At 42.8% G+C, this 22,435-nt stretch overlaps 1 protein-coding gene and 2 long non-coding RNA genes across 5 annotated transcripts; all 3 read right to left on the reverse strand.

Annotated features, from left to right (window-relative positions):
- Positions 1-268: 268 nt before the first annotated feature.
- Positions 269-17,630, reverse strand: LOC126993398 (aconitate hydratase, mitochondrial-like). The gene is made up of 7 exons (XM_050852460.1): positions 17,571-17,630; positions 16,160-16,245; positions 15,180-15,329; positions 13,714-13,942; positions 11,807-11,931; positions 8,400-8,544; positions 269-795 (listed from the first exon to the last, which is right to left on the reverse strand). The coding sequence occupies exons 1-7, from the start codon at positions 17,628-17,630 to the stop codon at positions 742-744; spliced, it is 849 nt and encodes a 282-aa protein (XP_050708417.1). The 3' UTR covers positions 269-741.
- Positions 7,468-8,393, reverse strand: LOC126993417 (uncharacterized). Its single transcript, XR_007747812.1, has 2 exons — positions 8,208-8,393; positions 7,468-8,108 (listed from the first exon to the last, which is right to left on the reverse strand). It is a non-coding gene; the product is annotated as an uncharacterized LOC126993417 (long non-coding RNA).
- A 2,929-nt stretch (positions 17,631-20,559) lies between the features above and the next one.
- On the reverse strand, positions 20,560-21,505 carry LOC126993416 (uncharacterized). Of its 3 annotated transcripts, none has more exons than XR_007747809.1 (3): positions 21,358-21,505; positions 21,094-21,174; positions 20,560-21,012 (listed from the first exon to the last, which is right to left on the reverse strand). It is a non-coding gene; the product is annotated as an uncharacterized LOC126993416 (long non-coding RNA). The 3 variants fall into 3 exon arrangements; XR_007747811.1 differs by having other exon boundaries at positions 21,277-21,390; XR_007747810.1 differs by lacking the exon at positions 21,094-21,174 and having other exon boundaries at positions 21,277-21,408.
- Positions 21,506-22,435: the final 930 nt, after the last annotated feature.

Genomic DNA, 22,435 nt, shown 5'->3' on the forward strand with positions numbered 1-22,435 from the left:
CGTGAGATGTTTACACTATATATATGTCACTTTTTTGTTAGTGTTTGTCCTGTAAGATGTCTACACATTTGTATACCTGCATTTCCTCTCTGGGTATCTGTTTTCCTTTACCCTCGTTGTTTCCCCTCTTTTGTACTTGAGATGTTTACACTTATATATATGTCACCCTTTTTGTTAGTGTTTGTCCTGTCAGGTGTTTACACAGTTGTATATCTCACTCCTCTGTTTCCTCGTTTTCTGTGTCCTGACATTACTTCCCCTTCCGGAAGATCTCGCCCCTGAGATCTCACAGGTGTTGGTGGAGAAGATACGCCTTGCAATGTCTGCAGTTGGTTCGAGTCTGGAATTAGGCGGCGTCGTGCGTAGCGTAGGACATAGGAATACCCCACGGCAGACGTCACCAGCAGAAGAACCAGGATCACGACAATGGCGAAGACAATCCACCAATGGATTGCGGGTTGAAAGGGCTGATCCGGCTCGACCACATAATTTAGGGGCTGCAAGCCAGCTGTTAGCTCCTGTAGGGGGATGGACTCAGCACTGCGAAGAGAACCTTGCTGAAGCATCAATATACCACTACCCGTCAAGCAGACAGTATGTCTGTTTACAGGTTATGGCATGTGAGTGTCAGAGTGATGGGGGAGGCAAGTGAACAGGTCCAGTAGCCAGGACCTTTTATAAACATAGGGGGAAATGTTTTCAAGATCATTGTGTGGCAGAGGTTGATCACTGACTCATGTTTCAAGAAAGCAGCCGATTCACAAGAGGCTGCTTCACTAGCCTCATAGACGGGGCCTGTGGGAGGACAAACTAACATATGGTTATTCTTGTTACAGTGTTTTATACTAGAAAGCATAAAATATATTTTCCTATTCTCACTGAAGGCAATACATCTTGAATCAACACTATACATAAGAAAGTAAGTGCTATTCTGCACAGAATGGAAGGGAGTCGATTAGAAAGACATCAAAGGTGTCAATCGGATCTCCTCGCAAAGGTTTGGTGAAATAGAAATTACGAGAATCGTGCAAAGCCGTTGTCCTGGAGGACAGTTATTACATCCCTATATAGAGCTAAAAAATCAAGAACTGCAAGGCACAAAAAACCTGGAGGCCGATCCTAGGCTTCCTTTAATGTACTGAACAACTGTTTGTTTCACATAATGGTTGGAGTTATGTATGTTTGCAGGGGAGCCTGCAGACTCAAATATAAATCTTGTATACCTGGTCTTATGTGTCTCAATGCTAAGTCAAAATATAATAATTCTTGTAGGAGCTTTTTTCTCTTCCTAATGCCATAGTCTATACTAAAATGGCGCACAACTTGGTTCAATACATCTACAGCTGAATATAGCCTGTTAAAGGCAGATTGCATGGCATGCATATTACTTAACCCTAGAACGCTAACCATGGGTATGAGGTACCGAAGCGAATGACGTCATTGCCATTGTGTATGGTTCCGGTGCTCTGAGGGTACCCACCTCCTCAGTAGCTTCATGTGCCCGCTTGACAGTGTAGGGGAAGGTCACGTTGTCTCGCTCTCTCTGCTCACCTTTGTTGTAGGCCTACATTCGGGTGCGGCATACCCATGGTTGGTGATACAGGGTGTTGTACATGTCCCTAGGATATTGTTTACGTACTTTTTTAGTGATCACCTGTGCAGTGGATCACAGGACCTGGGAGGCCATACAAGAAGTTTGGAAGCCATCGGATGATAATTTTTTTTATGAAATTTTTTTTTTGAAATTTTTGAACATTTTTCCTATTTTTAGTAACATTTTTCAGTACCTGATTTTCATACCAAAACAATACGTTTTTCAGTTCTTCTTAATGTTAAGTCAAGATACAAAGTTTGAAGTCCCTTCATGTAACTTTATTCCATTAAAACTTTACATTTAATTTTTTTTTTTCAAAATCGGGTATGATGTACCCATGGTTAGTAGTGGTGTGACTTTTTCTAAGGTTAGAGTTCTAGGGTTAATGATGTTGAGTTTTCCATAATAAACATTTAACTATATAAAATCTTTCTCAGTTAATGACTCTAGTCCTCTATTTTTTCATGAATAGCATCAACTTGAGCCTGGGTCGCGGTACCAAATAGGTTATTAGACAAGGATCCTCAAAAAAATTATTTCCCGTTTTTTTTCTTTTCTCTATAATTCATAGAAGCATGCAGCTTGTTTTGAATAGTAGTCATCACATAGCCTAAAACTTTTTTTAGATGATGCAACAATAAACTGAATTCGTTTTCAAAATTAAAGAGTGTATTTTATTGCTTTACAGCTGGATACTCAGGTGACATTTGAATAATATTTCAAGTAACGAAGCAGTTAAAACTGTGCTTTATATTTTGCAGCTATAACTTCTTCTGTGAGTCTAAACGGTACTATAGTATCTTCTGTGAGGACTGTAATATAGAGAGTATGTTGGTGTGAAACTTTGGCCAGCACGTGTTGGGGACTCCTGTTGTGTCATTGAGTCGTACACCGAAAGAGTCAAATCAATCTGTGGTTTATTTCGTCATATTTCCGCTCAATTATTGCATTTTCATCCTTATGCATTATTCCTGTTCTATATTGTATTAGTTTGGACATTACTTTAGGCAACTCTTGTACCGTCGAAGAGCGAAGGCTTTATCTATGCCGAGGTGGCTCTGAAAGTTTGGGAGTAACCTGAGAAGGTAGGGCCTGTGCATCAGCTGTTTATTGCTGTTGTTGAACGAACATTATTTAATGTGTCATGAGTAGCAGTCACCTCTCCGCTACGAGTTATCATTTTCGGTAGAATTTTCTCCAGCGATTTCACGGTTGAGCAATGCAAAGAATAGATCAGTGTCTGTCTCTGGATTTAAAGGTTATGCTCGCCTAATCGTTGGACATTGCTGCACATCAATGCAATCTTCATGAAGAACTTTTACTATATCTGTGGGGGCCGTTGAAACCTTATTAGTCCTGAGGTTCCTAATTTTATCATTATATCACTGATCTTCTCTATTACCCTAGTAGGTCCATCAAAATAGGTTGCAACTTTTCTTTTCTTTATTTTTTTTGTATGTTTGAGGAACACTGCGCCAACGTTGATAGTTTTGATTTGTGTAACTTGGTAATACTTTTCCATTTCTTCTCTACTTTCTTTATTGTAAACCTGGCATCTATCATAAACTTTCCTTGCAATTGCAGCCATTTCCTCTTTATAGGAGTCAATATCATAAACTTTCTTTGCAATTGCAGCCATTTCCTCTTTATAGGAGTCAATATCATAAACTTTCCTTGCAATTGCAGCCATTTCCTCTTTATAGGAGTCAATATCATAAACTTTCCTTGCAATTGCAGCCATTTCCTCTTTATAGGAGTCAATATCATAAACTTTCCTTGCAATTGCAGCCATTTCCTCTTTATAGGAGTCAATATCATAAACGTTCCTTGCAAATACAGCCATTTCCTCTTTATAGGAGTCAATATCATAAACTTTCCTTGCAATTGCAGCCATTTCCTCTTTATAGGAGTCAATATCATAAACGTTCCTTGCAAATACAGCCATTTCCTCTTTATAGGAGTAAATATCATAAACTTTCCTTGCAATTACAACCATTTCCTCTTTATAGGAGTCAATATCATAAACTTTCCTTGCAATTACAACCATTTCCTCTTTATAGGAGTCAATATCATAAACTTTCCTTGCAATTACAACCATTTCCTCTTTATAGGAGTCAATATCATAAACTTTCCTTGCAATTACAACCATTTCCTCTTTATAGGAGTCAATATCATAAACTTTCCTTGCAATTACAACCATTTCCTCTTTATAGGAGTCAATATCATAAACTTTCCTTGCAATTACAACCATTTCCTCTTTATAGGAGTAAATATCATAAACTTTCCTTGCAATTGCAGCCATTTCTTCTTTATAGGAGTCAATATCATAAACGTTCCTTGCAAATACAGCCATTTCCTCTTTATAGGAGTAAATATCATACCAGGGCTGCTGAATTTTTTTCTAACAGTGTAGGGTACAGGAGGATCTCTAAAAATTCTCTCTCTGTCTCTCTCGATAAAATGGGGACTCCTTTATGGTGCGATAATACGCAGGATTATAGGCCAATATGTCTATAAGTAGCATTATATCCCAAACGGACACATTTCCTAGAACATTCTCCTCAAAATGTTAACAACAGTATAATTTGCGCGCTTTATTATTCCATTCCCATTTGTATGGTAAGCCGTTATTCGCGTGTCGCACAGGTAGCTTCTAATTTATCTCCTGCATCACGGAATTAACGAACTCTGAACCTTGACCTGTAACAACTGTCTGAGGAACACTGTACACAAACAACATCCACGTACAACGCCCTTGCCATTTTCGCGGGCTTCCTTACTCGTAAGGGTACTATAATCAAATACCTTTAAAAACATCAACCATGGGCATTACGTATCGAACCCCATTGTCCGATACACCCATGGGACCCACAAGGTCCATGTATTCTTCCAAAGGAGCGGTGACGTCTGGATATTGCCGCCAAGGAGCAGGGTGCAAGTTCCCAACTCACTTTTAAAACGACTACCATGACGCACTTCCTTACATAATTTTCTACATCCCGTTTCATTCCAGGCCAGAAAGCGAACTTTCTACACCGACATAACGTAACTTTGGTTCCTCCGTGACCTGCAGTGGCGACGAATGAGCCAGAGTTATCGCCTTGGAAATCATTGGGGGTAGAATCACCACCTTAGTGGCTTCTCCGTACGGACTCACTAAACCACCTCATTTATTTCCACCTGTAACTCTGACAGGGGCGGCATCTCACATTATGCCCATCTTCAACACAATATAACATAATTTCCACCTGTACCTCTAACAGGGGCGGCATCTCACATTATGCCTTTTTTCTCTGAGTCTTTGCTCAATTTTCATTCATGGGGCTTCCTTCTTTTAGCAAACTTATTTGCTGGCTGCTCAACATGCAGCTCACTAATCTCCTGAATACTCCAGTCAAGTGTGTGGCCAATACACTCACTATTCAGGTCTATACATATCATGTATTTTATTTTCTAATTTTTCGGCGCCTGTTTCTTTTTCTGCACTAGTGCAATACCTTGCCCCTCATTATCCACGTGTTCCACGGTTTTTGTTGTTCCCCATCCACAAACATTATCGCGCGTGTCCTTATAATTCAATCTCAGTGTCCTGTGAGCCTTCATCCTTGATAAAAAAATCTGCTACTATATTTTCCTTGCCAGGCAAATGATTGATTGTGAAACCATACTCACTCATGAGAGTCTGCCATCTAGCTATCCTGCCGTTGGGACTAGCTGCCTGTAACAACCAGACTAAAGGTCTGTGACCCGTGTGGATCTCAACAGGGTAACCCAGTATTAATGGGCGGTTTACGTAACCCATAAATTACAGTTAAAGCCTCTCGTTCAACTATACTGTACCGCTGTTCTGCCGTATTCAATTTCTCACAAAAAAAGATACAGGTCTTAGTTTATCATCATTATCCTGTTATTGCAATACTCCACCAGTATTGTAGTAGGATGCGTAGAGTGACTGTACCAAGCATTCTATCCTTAAGGGTTGAGAACGCAATTTTTGTTTCATCCGTCCATATGAGCGGAGTTTTAATTATTTATTTATTTATTTATTTATTTATTTATTTATTTATTTTTTTTTTTTTTTTGTGTACCTTTCTTCCCTTTGTAAATCTTTAGAAAAGGAGCAACAATTTGTGAATAATTTGCAATAAATTTGCGATAATAATTAGTCAATCCAAGAAATGACTGTAAATCATGAACAGTTTGGGGGGCCGGGACGTTTTGTATGGCCTCCAGCTTGCTAGACTGAGGTCTTATTCCCTCTGAGCGGATGGCATGGCCCAGGTAATCTACTTTGTCCTTAAAAAAGTTACACTTCTCCATCTTAAGAGTCAGTTTGGCTTCCTTTAAGCGATATTGAATTTGTTCTAAGTTATCTGCGTGATTAGAAAATATATCGCCCAGGATAATTATGTCATCAAGGTACACCTGAACCTTGTTGCTTAATAGTCCTGTAAGGACAGTGTTTATTATTTTCTTGCAGCAGGACGGGGCTGTTTTAAGGCCAAAGGGGAGGGAAGTAAATTCCCAATGTCCTGCTGGAGAAGAAAATGCCGTCTTCTCTCTGCTGATTTCATCTTGGGGGATTTGATAGTAACCCTGTTTCAAGTCTAGGCATGAAAAAAAAAACTTACTATCTCCCAATTGATTGAGTATGGTAGTTATATTAGGGAGTGGGTACCGGTCGTCCCGTAGTGTTTTATTAAGTGCCCGGAAGTCCAGACAAAGTCGTAGTACTCCATGTTTTTTTGCACTGGGATAAGTGGGGCATTATAGGGTGATCGCGAAGGGCGAATCACACCCTGTTGCTGGAGCGATATAAGTTGTTTATTTACTCTGTCATGATAACTGATAGGAATGTTATATGAATGCCTGTACACTACTTCATCAGTGTTTTGCTTGATGGTGCTTAAAAAAATAGAGCGTTGCTGTTAATGGTTCTTGTTCTGTGGAAAACACTGTTATATATTTATCTATTAAGGACTTTAAAACCTAATTCTCTCTCTTCACTTGGGAATTTAGCGTCAACAATTTGATAGAGGCTTTTCTTCCTTACTTCAAGCTCTGCGGGCTTCAAGTCTGTTTTAGCTGTGTCAGCGGTCTGTACACTAGATACTTGTGGCAGATCAGCGTATAGCTCATGAGTGACAGGCTTCACAGATCCTAACGTTGTATTATCATCTATCTTTACACTCACTTTCAATATTCAAATACGGCACAGTGACATAAGATCTTTGATTGTCAGATGAAGGGGTTAACTTAACTATCCCTGAGCACAAGACTCTAGCCTGAGGAGTACTAACACAAGGCTCAAATAAAGCTTCACTTGCCTGTAGTTGCGTCACTAGCGTTATGTAACCTGCAACAGATGCATGCAGTTGCAAAGGTTCCGCTGCTTGGCAACGTACGGCCTTATTTTCAGTGAGACCTTCTTCATTTCCATCTACATTTAGCTAAGATCCTTCACCTCTAGATATAAGACATATTTTTCCTGGCATAATTGTATGGTTTCCCCTTCTATTATCAGTTTTAAGCTTCGTTCTTTTGTTCTTCATTTAGTTGCAATGTTTTCAAAATAATCTCGTGCTACACGACAATCAGTACTCAACATAATATGAGTCGGCAAATCTACATCGCGTGTTATCAATAAGTCTTGGAAACTTCCTTTTCCTTCCATATTAACTTGTCTTTTACCGTCATTTTCAATATGGTATCTTTGCACAGAGACAATATTCACGGGTTTCGCTTCACAGTTATTTACTGCGAGCCCTAATTCTTTAACAATTTCATCCGTTAAAAACTCACACACGCTCCTGTTTCTAGGAGCGCTGCCACTTTTGCATATGTGTTATCATGAGTAGTGCGATCTGCCTAACAAAGTTACTCTTGAGTTATGTTAATTATAGCCTTCTTGTCATTATTTTTAAGGTCACTCCCTTGTTCGTTATAGCCTTCTTTTCCTTATATTTATGTGAGGCGGTTACTCCCTTGTTCGTTATAGCCTTCATCTTATTATATTAAAGGTTACTCCCTTCTTCGTTATAGCCTTCATCTTATTATATTAAAGGTTACTCCCTTGTTCGTTATAGCCTTCATCTTATTATATTAAAGGTTACTCTCTGTTTTGTTCTTCGCTCATTTTCCGTTTTTTCCACTGCAAGTGTGCATATTTATTTATTTTTGTTTTTTTTTTGTTTTCCTTTACCCTCGTTGTTTCCCCTCTTTTGTACTTGAGATGTTTACACTTATATATATGTCACCTTTTTTGTTAATGTTTGTCCTGTCAGATATTTACACAGTTGTATATCTCACTCCTCTGTTTCCTCGTCTTCTGGGTCCTGACACAGTGAAGGGATATCCAGCACACCAATACCACATGGGAAACACTCCACTATCCACCACAGAGGCAGAGAAAGACCTGGGAGTGTATGTGACCAGGCTACCAGTGAAGGGATATCCAGCACACCAATACCACATGGGAAACACTCCACTATCCACCACAGAGGCAGAGAAAGACCTGGGAGTATATGTTACCAGGCTACCAGTGAAGGGATATCCAGCACACCAATACCACATGGGAAACACTCCACTATCCACCACAGAGGCAGAGAAAGACCTGGGAGTGTATGTTACCAGGCTACCAGTGAAGGGATATCCAGCACACCAATACCACATGGGAAACACTCCACTATCCACCACAGAGGCAGAGAAAGGCCAAATCCGTGCTAATCATAACAGCCAGGTTTGAAGAGATACAGAGCCACCTAATCCATTGGTCACTACAAGGATAAAACTCTTCATTACAAACCTTAGGGCACTTCAGCTCCCAGGAAATGTCGGCCATAACATCAACAGCATCGGCACCACCCACACCAATGCACAGGCCTCCAAGACCACCTACGTTGGGCGTGTGAGAATCAGTGCCCGGGGAAAGCGTAGTTCTCCAAAATGATCTGAAATAGGTCGTTTAGTATTAGTGCATTTACAGAGGAAAGTTTGGTTTAGTCGGCGCAACATCTGTGGTCATATGCCGGAGGGAGGCAGAAGGGGAAGGAATTATAGGGGAAGGGAACAGACCCCAGGAGACAGGACACAACCCCTGATTAATACCTGGTACACTGCTGGGTGGACAGGGGCGTAGGGTATTGGAAAAGCCGCCCAAATTTTTCCACTCCGCCCGGGAATTGAACCCGGGCTCTCTTGGTTCTAACAAGTGTTTCTTGAGGTTCATGGTACAGAAGAAGGGTCAGACCACCACCAGGGTCATAAAACTACTACTGGAAATGCCCATAACTCCTATGAAAGCCTTGTCAAAAATGTGTGTCTAGGTTCACAGTACAGAAGAAGGGTCACACCACCACCAGGGTCATAGAACTACTCCTGGAAATGCCCACAACTCCCACGAAAGCTTTGTCAAATATGTGTTTCTAGGTTCACAGTACAGAAGAAGGGTCACACCACCACCAGGGTCATAAAACTACTCCTGGAAATGCCCATAACTCCTACGAAAGCCTTGTCAAATATGTGTTTCTAGGTTCACAGTACAGAAGAAGGGTCACACCACCACCAGGGTCATAAAACTACTCCTGGAAATGCCCATAACTCCTATGAAAGCCTTGTCAAATATGTGTTTCTAGGTTCACAGTACAGAAGAAGGGTCACACCACCATCAGGGTCATAGAACTACTCCTGGAAATGCCCATAACTCCTATGAAAGCCTTGTCAAATATGTGTTTCTAGGTTCACAGTACAGAAGAAGGGTCACACCACCACCAGGGTCATAGAACTACTCCTGGAAATGCCCACAACTCCCACGAAAGCTTGTCAATTAGGTGTTCTTGGGCACCGAAATGTCTTATGATACAACCCTTACTGTATGCATCAATTCATGTATGTATATGCTACAGTAAGATTGTGAAACTAGGGATTTCGTGAAATCCCTAGAACTTTCAGAGAATTCGTGAAATTACTGTTTCACTTCGGGACTTCATGAAATTACTGAAATATTTATGGATTTCATGTATTTACTGGTTTCACTGCAAACCCTCGTCACCTCAAAGCATCGTCATGAGTAAACAAAATGTACAGCCATGGCTGATAGTCCTTGAGCAGGTGGTGGTGAATAACTGTACAGGGCGCTCCAACCACTTGATCTTTCAAACCACTCTCAACTTACAGATGGAATGCTCGGAACTTCAGTGGTTCTAAAACTTGCTTCTAGAATTGGAACTTTAGTGGTTCTAAAACTTGCTTCTAGAATTGGAACTTCAGTGGTTCTAAAACTTGCTTCTAGAATTGGAACTTCAGTGGTTGGAAAACTTGCTTCTAGAATTGGAACTTCAGTGATTGGAAAACTTGCTTCTAGAATTGGAACTTCAGTGGTTGGAAAACTTGCTTCTAGAATTGGAACTTCAGTGGTTGGAAAACTTGCTTCTAGAATTGGAACTTCAGTGGTTGGAAAACTTGCTTCTAGAATTGGAACTTCAGTGGTTCTAAAACTTGCTTCTAGAATTGGAACTTCAGTGGTTGGAAAACTTGCTTCTAGAATTGGAACTTCAGTGGTTCCAAAACTTGCTTCTAGAATTGGAACTTCAGTGGTTCTAAAACTTGCTTCTAGAATTGGAACTTCAGTGGTTCTAAAACTTGCTTCTAGAATTGGAACTTCAGTGGTTCTAAAACTTGCTTCTAGAATTGGAACTTCAGTGGTTGGAAAACTTGCTTCTAGAATTGGAACTTCAGTGGTTGGAAAACTTGCTTCTAGAATTGGAACTTCAGTGGTTGGAAAACTTGCTTCTAGAATTGGAACTTCAGTGGTTGGAAAACTTGCTTCTAGAATTGGAACTTCAGTGGTTGGAAAACTTGCTTCTAGAATTGGAACTTCAGTGGTTGGAAAACTTGCTTCTAGAATTGGAACTTCAGTGGTTGGAAAACTTGCTTCTAGACCTGTCAGTGTAAATAATGATGCGCTGCCTAGTGAACAGGTGTGCGTGTGCTGCTGTGTGGTGGAGGGTTACAACTTACTATTAAAGGCCAGTGTTAACTTTAAGTGATTGTGTCTGCCTTAACCCAAAGTTTGACTGCAAGTGTGGCATAACACATATTAACACAATTAACCTAACAAGGCTACTTTTGATCATCACTTGAACTCTACACAGTTTGTTGCTTGAACTTTACACAGTTTGTTTATTCAGTTTGTTTGTTTGTTTCAGATTGCTTTTGAAACACAACCACAGCTAAATACAGGGACGGTAGAGCATGCTGAATCAGTCTATTCTTGCATTGCAAAATAACATGAATGTTATACTAATACATTCTACTTGATTTTATACATGATTTTTATGATATGATATGATTTATGAATAAAATTTGAAAATAAATCTTCTGTTCTTCTATGTATTTACAATCATCAGGGATTTCATGAAATAACTGAAGTATCATTTCAGTAAATACATCAAATCCCTAAATATTTTAGTAGTTTCATGAAGCATTTACTATCATCAGGATTTCATGAAATAACTGTAGTATCATTTCAGTAAATACATCAAATCCCTAGATATTTTAGTAATTTCATGAAGTCCCTAAGTGAAACAGTAATTTCACGAATTCCCTGAAAGATTTAGGGATTTCACGAAATCCCAAGTTTCACAATCTTACTGTAACATATATATGAAGGAATAAAATCTCTGCACCTCAACAAGGGAGGTTTTGAGATGACTTTAGGGGAAACAATTCTGCTGTGAACTGCAAAAGTCCCCAAGCACATATAATTGGGGTATTTTGTTGCCCTGAGCTGTCTCCTCTCTTGTGAAAAATATATAAATACACAAAGGCGAAGGGTGTGGAGACATGATCGAGGTTTATAAATGGATGAAGGGCTTTAATAAGGAGACATTCATAAGGTTTTGTTGGTAAGAGAACCGGTAGACACGAAGTAACGGGTTTAAACTGGATAAATTCAGATTCAACAGGGACATAGGCAAAATTGGTTTACTAACAGGGTGGTGGATGAGTGGAATAGGCTTAGCAGTCATGTGGTGAGTGCCAATACAATTGTCACATTAAAAATAGACTAGATAAATTCATGGACAGCGATATTAGGTGGGGTTAGATACACGGGAGCTTAGGGTCAAAGGAGCTGCCTCACAGGCCTACTGGCCTCTTGCAGACTCCTGCGTTCTTATGTTCTTAAGTAACAGCTGTGATTCTGTGACCCACCTGATGAATAATCCCAGAGCCAGGCTTCCAGAATCCAACTCCATACTTGGCCCCAGCAGTAGCCGGGAAATTGTAGACCCTTTGTTGATTTCAATGGCTCGCTGGAGATCCTGAGGGCCATCGATCTGTAAGTCAGGCAGTGTTAACACCTTGACTGTGGATTTCCTACAAGAACACCTCGCCAAGCTACAGAAATGGAACAAAAGTGGCTGCTACAATTCAATGAAGAAATGTAATCTTGGAGAATCACAAGCTACAGATTCACAAAGGAAAAGTTGGAAAGTTTGGTTTAGTTATGCAACATCTGTGGTTATATGCCGGAGATAGACAGGCGGGGAAGGAATTATAGGAAAAGGAACAGTTGGAAAGTTTGGTTTAGTCAGCAACATCTGTGGTCATATGCCGAGAGAGACAGAAGGGGAAGGAATTATAGGAGAAGGAAACAGAAGAGGGAAGGAATTATAGGAGAAGGAAACAGTTGGAAAGTTTGGTTTAGACGGCGCAACATTTGTGGTTATATGCCGGAGACAGACAGCCGGGGAAGGATTAGGAGAAGGAACAGTTGGAAAGTTTGGTTTAGTGAGCAACATCTGTGGTCGTATGCTGGAGAGAGACAGAAAGGGAAGGAATTATAGGAGAAGGGAACAGTTGGAAAGTTTGGTTTAGTGGGAGCAACATCTGTGGTCTTATGCCGGAGAGACAGAAGGGAAGGAATTATAGGAGAAGGAACAGTTGGAAAGTTTGGTTTAGTGGGAGCAACATCTGTGGTCGTATGCCGGAGAGAGACAGAAGGGGAAGGAATTATAGGAGAAGGGAACAGTTGGAAAGTTTGGTTTAGTCGGCGCAACATCTGTGGTCATATGCCGGAGAGAGACAGAAGGGGAAGGAATTATAGGTGAAGGGAACAGCTGGAAAGATTGGTTTAGTGGGCGCAACATCTGTGGTCATATGCTGGAGAGAGACATAAGAAGGAATTATAGGAGAAGGAACAGTTGGAAAGTTTGGTTTAGCGCAACATCTGTGGTCATATGCCGGAGAGAGACAAGAGGGGAAGGAATTATAGGAGAAGGGAACAGTTGGAAAGTTTGGTTTAGTGGGCGCAACATCTGTGGTCATAGGCCGGAGAGAGACAGGAGGGGAAGGAATTATAGGAGAAGGGAACAGCTGGAAAGTTTGGTTTAGTCGGCGCAACATCTGTGGTCATATGCCGGAGAGAGACAGAAGGGGAAGGAATTATAGGAGAAGGGAAACAGAAGAGGGAAGGAATTATAGGAGAAGGGAACAGCTGGAAAGTTTGGTTTAGTCGGCGCAACATCTGTGGTCATATGCCGGAGAGAGACAGAAGGGGGAAGGAATTATAGGAGAAGGGAAACAGAAGAGGGAAGGAAGTATAGGAGAAGGGAACAGTTGGAAAGTTTGGTTTAGTCGGCACAACATCTGTGGTCATATGCCGGAGAGAGACAGGAGGGGAAGGAATTATAGAAGGGAACAGTTGGAAAGTTTGGTTTAGTCGGTGCAACATCTGTTGTCATATGCCGAAGAGAGACAGGAGGGGAAGGAATCATAGGAGAAGGGAACAGACCCCAGGAGACGGGACACAACCCCCGATTAATACCTGGTACACCGCTGGGTGGACAGGGGCTACATAGGGTATCGGAAAACCCGCTCAAATTTTTCCACTCCGCCCGGGAATTGAACCTGGGCTCTCTCGGTTGTGAGGCGAGTGTGCTAACCACTGCACCACGAAGCCCCCCCCATCCCATCCTGACACACCATATCTTATATAATAACTCATTTCCACTGTATGTATTCTCAATTGCTGTGCTGCATTCTATTGTTTCCTTTTTTGTGTGCCCTTGAGCTGTCTCCTTTGCTGTAAAAAAAAAAAAGAGAGAATGCTTCCTCACCTGTGCTTGAATAAGATGGTCACAGTGGATGGTTGATGGTACGGTGACCCTGGGCAGTCCAGAGCTAATGAACTGAAGCATGTCCATCTGTGCTGTGGCGTCCTGCATTGCAACGCGGTCTGGGTGGAGCTTGAGGTAGTGGGACTCACCTCGGACGATTTCTTGGTTGGAAGGATCGGACAGATGAGAGTACAACACTTTTTCCGAGAGGGTGAGAGGGCGGTTCAGCCTGAAGGGAAGAAACAGCCTTAGAAAGATTGGTTAACTCCTTGGCTGCGGATTTCCTACAAGAAGACATCACCAAGCTACAGGAGTGGAGCAAAAGTGTCTGCTACAATTCAATGAAAAAATGTTAAGTCTTGTACCTTGGGAGGGATATCCAGCACATCAATACCACATGGGAAACACTCTTGCATAAGGGTTTGGACAGTATAGGGATGAAAGAGTGAAGATGCTGGTTAACTCTTGCATAAGGGGTTTGGACAGTATAGGGATGAAAGAGTGAAGATGCTGGTTAACTCTTGCATAATGGGTTTGGACAGTATAGGGATGAAAGAGTGAAGATGATGGTTAACTCTTGCATAAGGGGTTTGGACAGTATAGGGATGAAAGAGTGAAGATGCTGGTTAACTCTTGCATAAGGGGTTTGGACAGTATAGGGATGAAAGAGTGAAAATGCTGGTTAACTCTTGCATAAGGGGTTTGGACAGTATAGGGATGAAAGAGTGAAGATGCTGGTTAACTCTTGCATAAGGGGTTTGGACAGTATAGGGATGAAAGAGTGAAGATGCTGGTTAACTCTTGCATAAGGGGTTTGGACAGTATAGGGATGAAAGAGTGAAAATGCTGGTTAACTCTTGCATAAGGGGTTTGGACAGTATAGGGATGAAAGAGTGAAGATGCTGGTTAACTCTTGCATAAAGGGTTTGGACAGTATAGGAATGAGCATGAGTAGAAAGTCGTGTGCAGCGGGGCCGCGGGAGGGGGGGAGGCATGCAGTTAGTAAGTTCAGAAGAGCAGTCAGCGTGAAAATATCGATAGAAGATAGAAAGAGAGGCAACATGGCAGCGGAATTTTAAAAAAAGTAGAAAGTTTGGTTTAGTGGGCGCAACATCTGTGGTCATATGCCGGAGAGACAGAAGGGGAAGGAATTATAGGAGAAGAGAACAGACCCCAGGAGACGGGACACAACCCCCGATTAATACCTGGTACACTGCTGGGTGGACAGGGGCTACGTAGGGTATCGGAAAACCCGCTCAAATTTTTCCACTCCGCCCGGGAATCGAACCCAGGCTCTCTCGGTTGTGAGGCGAGTGTGCTAACCACTGCACCATGAAGCCCCTCGATATTTAAGAGGTAGAAGACTATTAGTAAGAGGAAGAGAGGAGGATTTGATGTATTCTTAAAAATTACATATTTATGAACAAACATTTCACATTGGGTCAGCTTCAAAGCCTTTCACACACCTTTGTTGGACGATATCTAAGTTGGCCTGCAGCTTGGGGTAGGGCATCTCCGAGCCAGGGTCCAGGTGGGACATGGCCACCTTCTGGGCCGTAGAGATCAGCGGGGAGACGTGGAAGCATCGTGCCTGGACCTGGCCACGGACAACACTCCTGTGGGGGAGGACGAACATGTCAACATACAGCATATTGGAACATAGACATTATTAACCCAGTAGCAGCGGGGATCATGTTTCTTAATGGTCCCTCTAAGCAAGAAAAATGAGGAGAAATCATCACTCACACAAACCATTTCATAATATATATCAAAGCATTTGTGATCAGATTATGTATCATCTATTTTGGGTTGTTTATATCTTGGCAAAAATTTGGCCTGCTCAGCTGACATGGTAAAGCCACAAATTTGATAAATGCACTTCTACAGTAAGCCCGTCGCTGCTACACGGTAAACAAATTTAATTTCGCTGCTACTGCTGCCACAAAGCCATTGTCCCTTCTCCATTCCGTCGCTACACGGTACATTGCAAATTTGGCCCGTCGCTGCTACACGGTAAAGCCACAAATTTGGCCCGTCGCTGCTACACATAAAAGCTTACAAATTCTGGTCTGCTACATGGTAAAGCCACAAATTTAGCCTGTCGCTGCTACACGGTAAAGCCACAAATTTGGCCCGTCGCTGCTACACGGTAAAGCCACAAATATGGCCCGTTGCTGCTACATGGTAAAGCCACAAATTTAGCCTGTCGCTGCTACTAGGTAAAGCCACAAATCTGACCCGTCGCTGCTAGCGGGTTAAAGCACAAAAAGTGACACTGTAGTGCTGAAAACATGACACAAGCGCACGGATGCTATTTCTATGAGTTTACAACGCGGACTGAGACTAGAACCAAGAATTACCTGAGACCGAGTAAGAACTGACCCAAAATCTTGCAAAATTCTTACGTTTCTTGTTCTGGTGTGTCAGATTTTAAAGAATTCCCCACTTGGGCTGGGTGCGGCCACTGTTCTGCTGGCCGCACCTCCATAGGCCTATGGCGATGTCCATGTCCTGAGCTTCCTGAGGGTAACCCTGCCAGGTGGGGGTGGACATAGAGCTCACGAGGGCACTGGTGTGTTAGTGTTGCACCCCAGACCATGTTAAAGCATCCCTGTATGATACGCACGAACTTCCTGAATGAAAATCATCGCCATCGTTAGAAACAATTCAAACGATGCCATTTGTCAATATTTTGTGGAGAAAGGACGTCTTAACAGCGAAGGGACAAATGATATAACCCCAAACAGATGATACATAATCTGATCACAGATGCTTTGATATACATTATGCGAAATGGTTTGTGAGGGGGTGATTTTTGTCATTTTCTTCCTTATGAAGGGGAACTACTAAGAAACTACTGCTAGTTGGGTTAATAATGTCGTCCTGTCTATGTCAGCATTTTTTTATTTTATATTTAGCGCTGCAATGCCAGGATTACACTCACACCCAAAAATAAATATGAAGACTGATCTCCCTGCACCGGCCTATCCCATACCCAGAACCCCAAAGGACAAGGATAACCAGCGGGTCACTTAGCTAGGATGGGGTTTCAGATTAGAAGTCTGAGCCCGGTCGGCTGAGGTGAGGCCAGGTACATCCCTAGTTTAGTTATCAGGTGAATATTCCAGAACCCCGCGATAGGCGAAAAAATCAGAAAGTAGCGACCTTATATTTATTTTATTATTTATATAATTTATATATTATATTTTATATATATTGTTTATATAAGCACGCAGAATCTGTACTGGTGAATTTGTGCTGGTTTTCCAGAGAGAGAGAGAGAGAGAGAGAGCAGTAGAGAGAGAGAGAGAGAGAGAGAGAGAGAGAGAGAGAGAGAGAGAGAGAGAGAGAGAGATAAACAGTATAATGGATTAAATTAATTAATTGCTCAGATTTGCACGTTTTTTTTTCACTTTGGTAGCCTTTACTGGTGGCAACATACCCCAGTATTTTTCTGCCTTCTGTTGATAATGGAGTGTTTCTCAATATTTTGTGTTGGATATCCCCTCCGAAGGTGGATGACTTTACATTTTCCTTCAGTGAATTGTAGCAGCCACCTTTTGTTACATTCCTGTAGCTTGGTGATGTCTTATTGTGGGAAATCCACAGTCAAGGGGTTAAACAAGGACGCACGGCTCAACAAGCTATTTAAGCCGATCACTTTCCTCACTTTAGAAAGACTACAAAATGAACACACTGGCTTCATAAACCACAAACACAAACTAGCAAGAACTGTTGTTTTATCGCCACCTTCATCAACAAACTCCCTATGTCATGTTTTTGACTTTGGGAAGTTGAAAAAGCCGTCTCATTTTGGTAATCTTCCGGTCATGGGCAGAAGAGTTGAGAAAGGCGACTTTGAGGACACGCACACCCCAGACAAAGGCAACTCTGCCCAAAGGTGTGCACCGCACCATGGCGGAAAACTGGCCGAGGAAAATATCCGGAAATACACGAAAAATGGCTTACCAGGCAGACTGTTACGGGGTTGAAGAGGTGCTGACAGTGTGCTGATGACGGGGTGACTGTGTGCTGATGACGTGGTGTCAGTCTACTGACAATGTGCTGACAGTCTGCTGACAGTGTGCTGACAGTCTACTGACAGTGTGCTGACAGTCTACTGACAGTGTGCTGATGAAGGACTTCTCTCACCACAGTCTGTCACTTTGTTTCGGACTTGATTTCGTTCGTGTCACACGCCCAAATTCACTTTCCATGTGGGTCGACGTCACCCCTGGGGGCATATTGGCCTGGGAGAGGCTAGGCTGACTCACAAGTCGACGCTCTGACCCATATGAGCGTATAGATGCACACAGGAGCGTCCTTTCAATTGCAATTAATTATGGAAATTTGCAAACGCGTCTGACGCGTCAACGGTATATGATTGCAAATCGCTTTTAACGCGTGAGACGCGTCAACGGTGCTCTACGGGTTAAGAACAGTGGCAGTCTGGCAATCTTCAAGAAAGCGCTGAAGACTCACTTATTCACTAAATCCTATGACTTTACAAACGTGAGGATCAGGGTTGCAGTAAAGGAAATAATTGAAACATATTCTCCTATTTTTCAAAGAATCACTTCACATACACACATAGATCATCCACAGTCTTTTCTGATACTTTGATTTGAAGCTGCTGTCATTTTTCTTTGAGCAATTTCAGTGAGGACATGTCCAAAACATGACATGATCTGGTTAGACTGTTAGGAGACTAGACAGAGTTGTGGTGTGGTGCTGGCCAAGGCTGGCTGGCTGGCTGGCTGCAGCTGGTCAGTCTTAGGCCTGGCTCAAACAGCCAGCCAGGTTACTTCAACATGTGTTTTAAACTAATGTAGACAATATTGAGGTTTACATTCATTTAATTATTTTCATTTATAAAAAAATATATAAAATCAACTTAGATAAAAAAATCTGATTTGAATAAAAAAAATCCATTTTTTTCATTTAAAAAAAATCAACAACCCTGGTGAGGATTGAGGACAACTTTAGGTGCTAATGTTACTGTTGTAATGTTGGCGGCCCTGTGGAGCGCTGCTGGAGGTGGACTGGGCCTGAAACCTCATCACCGGTGAACGGAAACAGGTAAACTTGACATGGGTAAGCTTGGGTGTGATTCTGGAATATTACCAAGCTGTCACCTCAGCCACAAAAAGCTTGTAATAGGTAAACTTGACATGGGTAAGCTTGGGTGTGATTCTGGAATATTACCAAGCTGTCACCTCAGCCACAAAAGCTTGAAACAGGTAAACTTGACATGGGTAAGCTTGGTGTGATTCTGAATATTACCAAGCTGTCACCTCAGCCACAAAAGCTTGAAACAGGTAAACTTGACATGGGTAAGCTTGGGTGATTCTGGAATATTACCTATCTGTCACCTCAGTAAATCTTAAGAAGTACACTCCACCCTCCAACACCCCAGCCCCTACCCCGCCAAGACAAGCCTGGGGACCTGTGGGGAACTGGGGTTTTGGAGGAAGCCCAAATCCTGAAAATGGGCTTCCAAAATTTCCCTAGAAAAATCTCAAAAGTAGGGAAAGTTCCTAACGCATACTCTTGTAGTCTATTCCAATATGACCTAGCATTCGGTCTGTTGACGAATGTCGGGCATGTCATAGGATGGTGGGCAAGTGGCCCCCCACCCCACCCGCCATGCGTAATTTCTGACGGGCCACGCCGCATGTCAAATATATTTAAACTACTCCAACCGAACTTTACGACCTGCTGATGAGGGAGCTTGCCCCTCGACCCACATATATATGCGACTTCTTTCTGCGAAGAGGTATTTCTCGCAACACCGGTTGCACCACTGTCATGCCGCCGCCACAGGAGGCTGCACTTTTGTCAATATTATCCCATATTTTCAATAATAAATAGTCCTTGAATTGGATTTTGAAAGCGTTTCCGTGGTTGTTGAACATTTGTAGAAAAGATATATGAATAGCTAGTGTTGTTTGGTAAGGTAGGTAATGGATTGAAATACTGGCACGGTACTAAAACTATTCCTAACCCATCGGTTAGCTTCATCAATCCTTGTAGGGAACCGTTGTTTTGGTGGTGGAAGGACAAATCACTGAAAAATTGCCTTCCAAAATGTTCCTAAAAAAATCAAATATAGGGAAAATTCCCTAGTCTAAAGTAAGGAAAGTCCCTAACGTATACTCTTGTAATTTATTCCAATATAACATACCAGCCGCAGCGGTCTGTTGAGGAGTGTCGGGCGCGTAATTGGATGGTCACTGTAATGGAACCCCCACCCCCACCGCCGCCGCCCCAATCCGTGTAATTGAGCAACTCTTGGGAAATGTCATGTTTCATAAAAACATATGGTACAGTACTGACAGTTAACCCATCCACTTCTTGTAAGTTGATGGTGGATCATTGTTAGCGAGTAGTTTGGGGTACAAAATGCAACAGATTTGTGACAGCTGTCATATATGAGCCGTTAGTGACCTAACGATTGCTACGCATCACCCTGGCCTCCACTTTACTGAAACTATGAGTACGCGCGTCCAACAATATCCAGTTGGTTTGTGACACGTGACAAGCTTCATGCGACCGCTATTCACAAAACGCACATATGTCACACGCCGGGTCACTATTCCATTCAATTTTGGATAGTAATCGGTCCTTTTGTCTAACTACATGCATACCAATAAAGAGGTTGAATAGTCAGTCAACACTTACCGAGAGGTGAAGTACAATGATATTTTGAGTGAGAGAGTGAGACTCTGGTCCATCCATCATGATGAAAATTGACTGCAAACATGCCTACGTGGTGCTGCCCGCGCAATTCAACCCACAGAGCTATACATCCTGAATATAATCTTTTAAAATTATAAAATACAAATACTTGTGCCATTATGTGCTTTAATATAGCCAAGAAAATAACATAGAAATCATAGAGACTGTTTTATGTCCAAAATTGTAATGATCCGTGCGTGTACTGACTTGGGAGCTATATAGTTTGTTTGGTGCACTGCAAGGCAGGTACGAGGCTCAGTCTGTGCATAGAGGCGCTCGTGAAACAATAACAATGGACTTAGAAAATCCAAGCCACCCAACTTTATAATTAATGAGGCTTGCCCCCCTGGCCCCTCCCCAAGGTAAAACGTATACGAAAATGCATTATCATTAAAATTCTCTCACGTGCTAATTTACTACGAATGTTGGTTTGGAGTGGTGCTCCCTAAGATTAAACCTGAAATGATACCAAGCTGTCACCTCAGCCACAAAAAGCTTGAAACAGGTAAACTTGACATGGGTAAGCTTGGGTGTGATTCTGGAATGTTACCAAGCTGTCACCTCAGCCACAAAAAGCTTGACACAGGTAAACTTGACATGGGTAAGCTTGGGTGTGATTCTGGAATATTACCAAGCTGTCACCTCAGCCACAAAAAGCTTGAAACAGGTAAACTTGACATGGGTAAGCTTGGGTGTGATTCTGGAATATTACCAAGCTGTCACCTCAGCCACAAAAAGCTTGGGTGTGATTCTGGAATATTACCAAGCTGTCACCTCAGCCACAAAAAGCTTGGGTGTGATTCTGGAATATTACCAAGCTGTCACCTCAGCCACAAAAAGCTTGAAACAGGTAAACTTGACATGGGTAAGCTTGGGTGTGATTCTGGAATAATACCAAGCTGTCACCTCAGCCACAAAAAGCTTGAAACAGGTAAACTTGAAATAGATAACCTTGTAATACGCACTGGATGGGCGTGGAGGCGTGGGGGCACTGGATGGGCGTGGAGGCGTGGGGGCACTGGATGGGCGTGGAGGCGTGGAGGCACTGTGTGGGCGTTGGGGCACTGGATGGGCGTGGAGGCGTGGAGGCGTGGGGGCACTGGATGGGCGTGGAGGCGTGGGGGCACTGGATGGGCGTGGGGGGCACTGTGTGGGCGTGGGGGCACTGGATGGGCGTGGGCGTGGGGCACTGGACTGTGTGGGCGGGGAGGCACTGTGTGGGCACGGTGTGGGCGTGGGGGCACTGTGTGGGCGTGGGGTCACTGTGTGGGCGTGGGGGCACTGTGTGGGCGTAGGGGCACTGTGTGGGCGTGGGGGCACTGGATGGGCGTGGAGGCGTGGGGGCACTGGATGGGCGTGGAGGCGTGGGGGCACTGGATGGGCGTGGGGGCACTGTGTGGGCGTGGGGGCACTGTGTGGGCGTGGGGGCACTGTGTGGGCGTGGGGGCACTGTGTGGGCGTGGGGGCACTGTGTGGGCGTGGGCGGCGTGACAGACTCCGCAGCGTCGCTCTGTTTACTTCCGTTGATCTTGACCTTGATCTTGATGTCACAGGAGTCCTGAGAAGGGAGGCCGTGGTTTTGTATGTCCTTATATATAGATTTACATAGAAAATCAGACCACACAGACCACATGGTCCAGACTAGGTGGTCTGTCCTTAAACCTAAGTGATTTTACATTAATCAGAAGACTCCAAAACGTTGCTTTTCTACTCTAGTTAATATTACGTTGAAGGAAGTGACGGTCGAGCTTATTTTTGAAGGAGTCAATCGTGTTACACTGGACCACTGATGGTGGAAGCTTATTCCATTCTCGCACTACAACGTTGGTGAAGAAAAATTTGGTGCAGTCTGAATTTACTTGTCTACATCTGAGTTTTACGCCATTGTTCCTCGTGCGCAAAGTGTCATCGATCATAAACAATGTTGATCTGTCTACATTCGTGAAACCATTAAGTATTTTAAAACATTCGATCAGTTTTCCTC

This window comes from Eriocheir sinensis, unplaced genomic scaffold, assembly GCF_024679095.1.
Source record: "Eriocheir sinensis breed Jianghai 21 unplaced genomic scaffold, ASM2467909v1 Scaffold611, whole genome shotgun sequence".
In the NCBI taxonomy this organism is placed as follows: Eukaryota; Metazoa; Arthropoda; class Malacostraca; order Decapoda; family Varunidae; genus Eriocheir; species Eriocheir sinensis.

Coding starts and splice junctions, on each gene's coding strand:
- LOC126993398 (XM_050852460.1), bottom strand. CDS start 17,630: ATGGTGCGGTGCACACCTTTGGGCAGAGTTGCCTTTGTCTGGGGTGTG. Junction 13,943..15,179: donor TTAGATATCGTCCAACAAAG/GTGTGTGAAAGG, acceptor TCTTCCCTTCAG/GCTGAACCGCCCTCTCACCC. Junction 8,545..11,806: donor GCTCTGGGATTATTCATCAG/GTGGGTCACAGA, acceptor GACCTATTTCAG/ATCATTTTGGAGAACTACGC.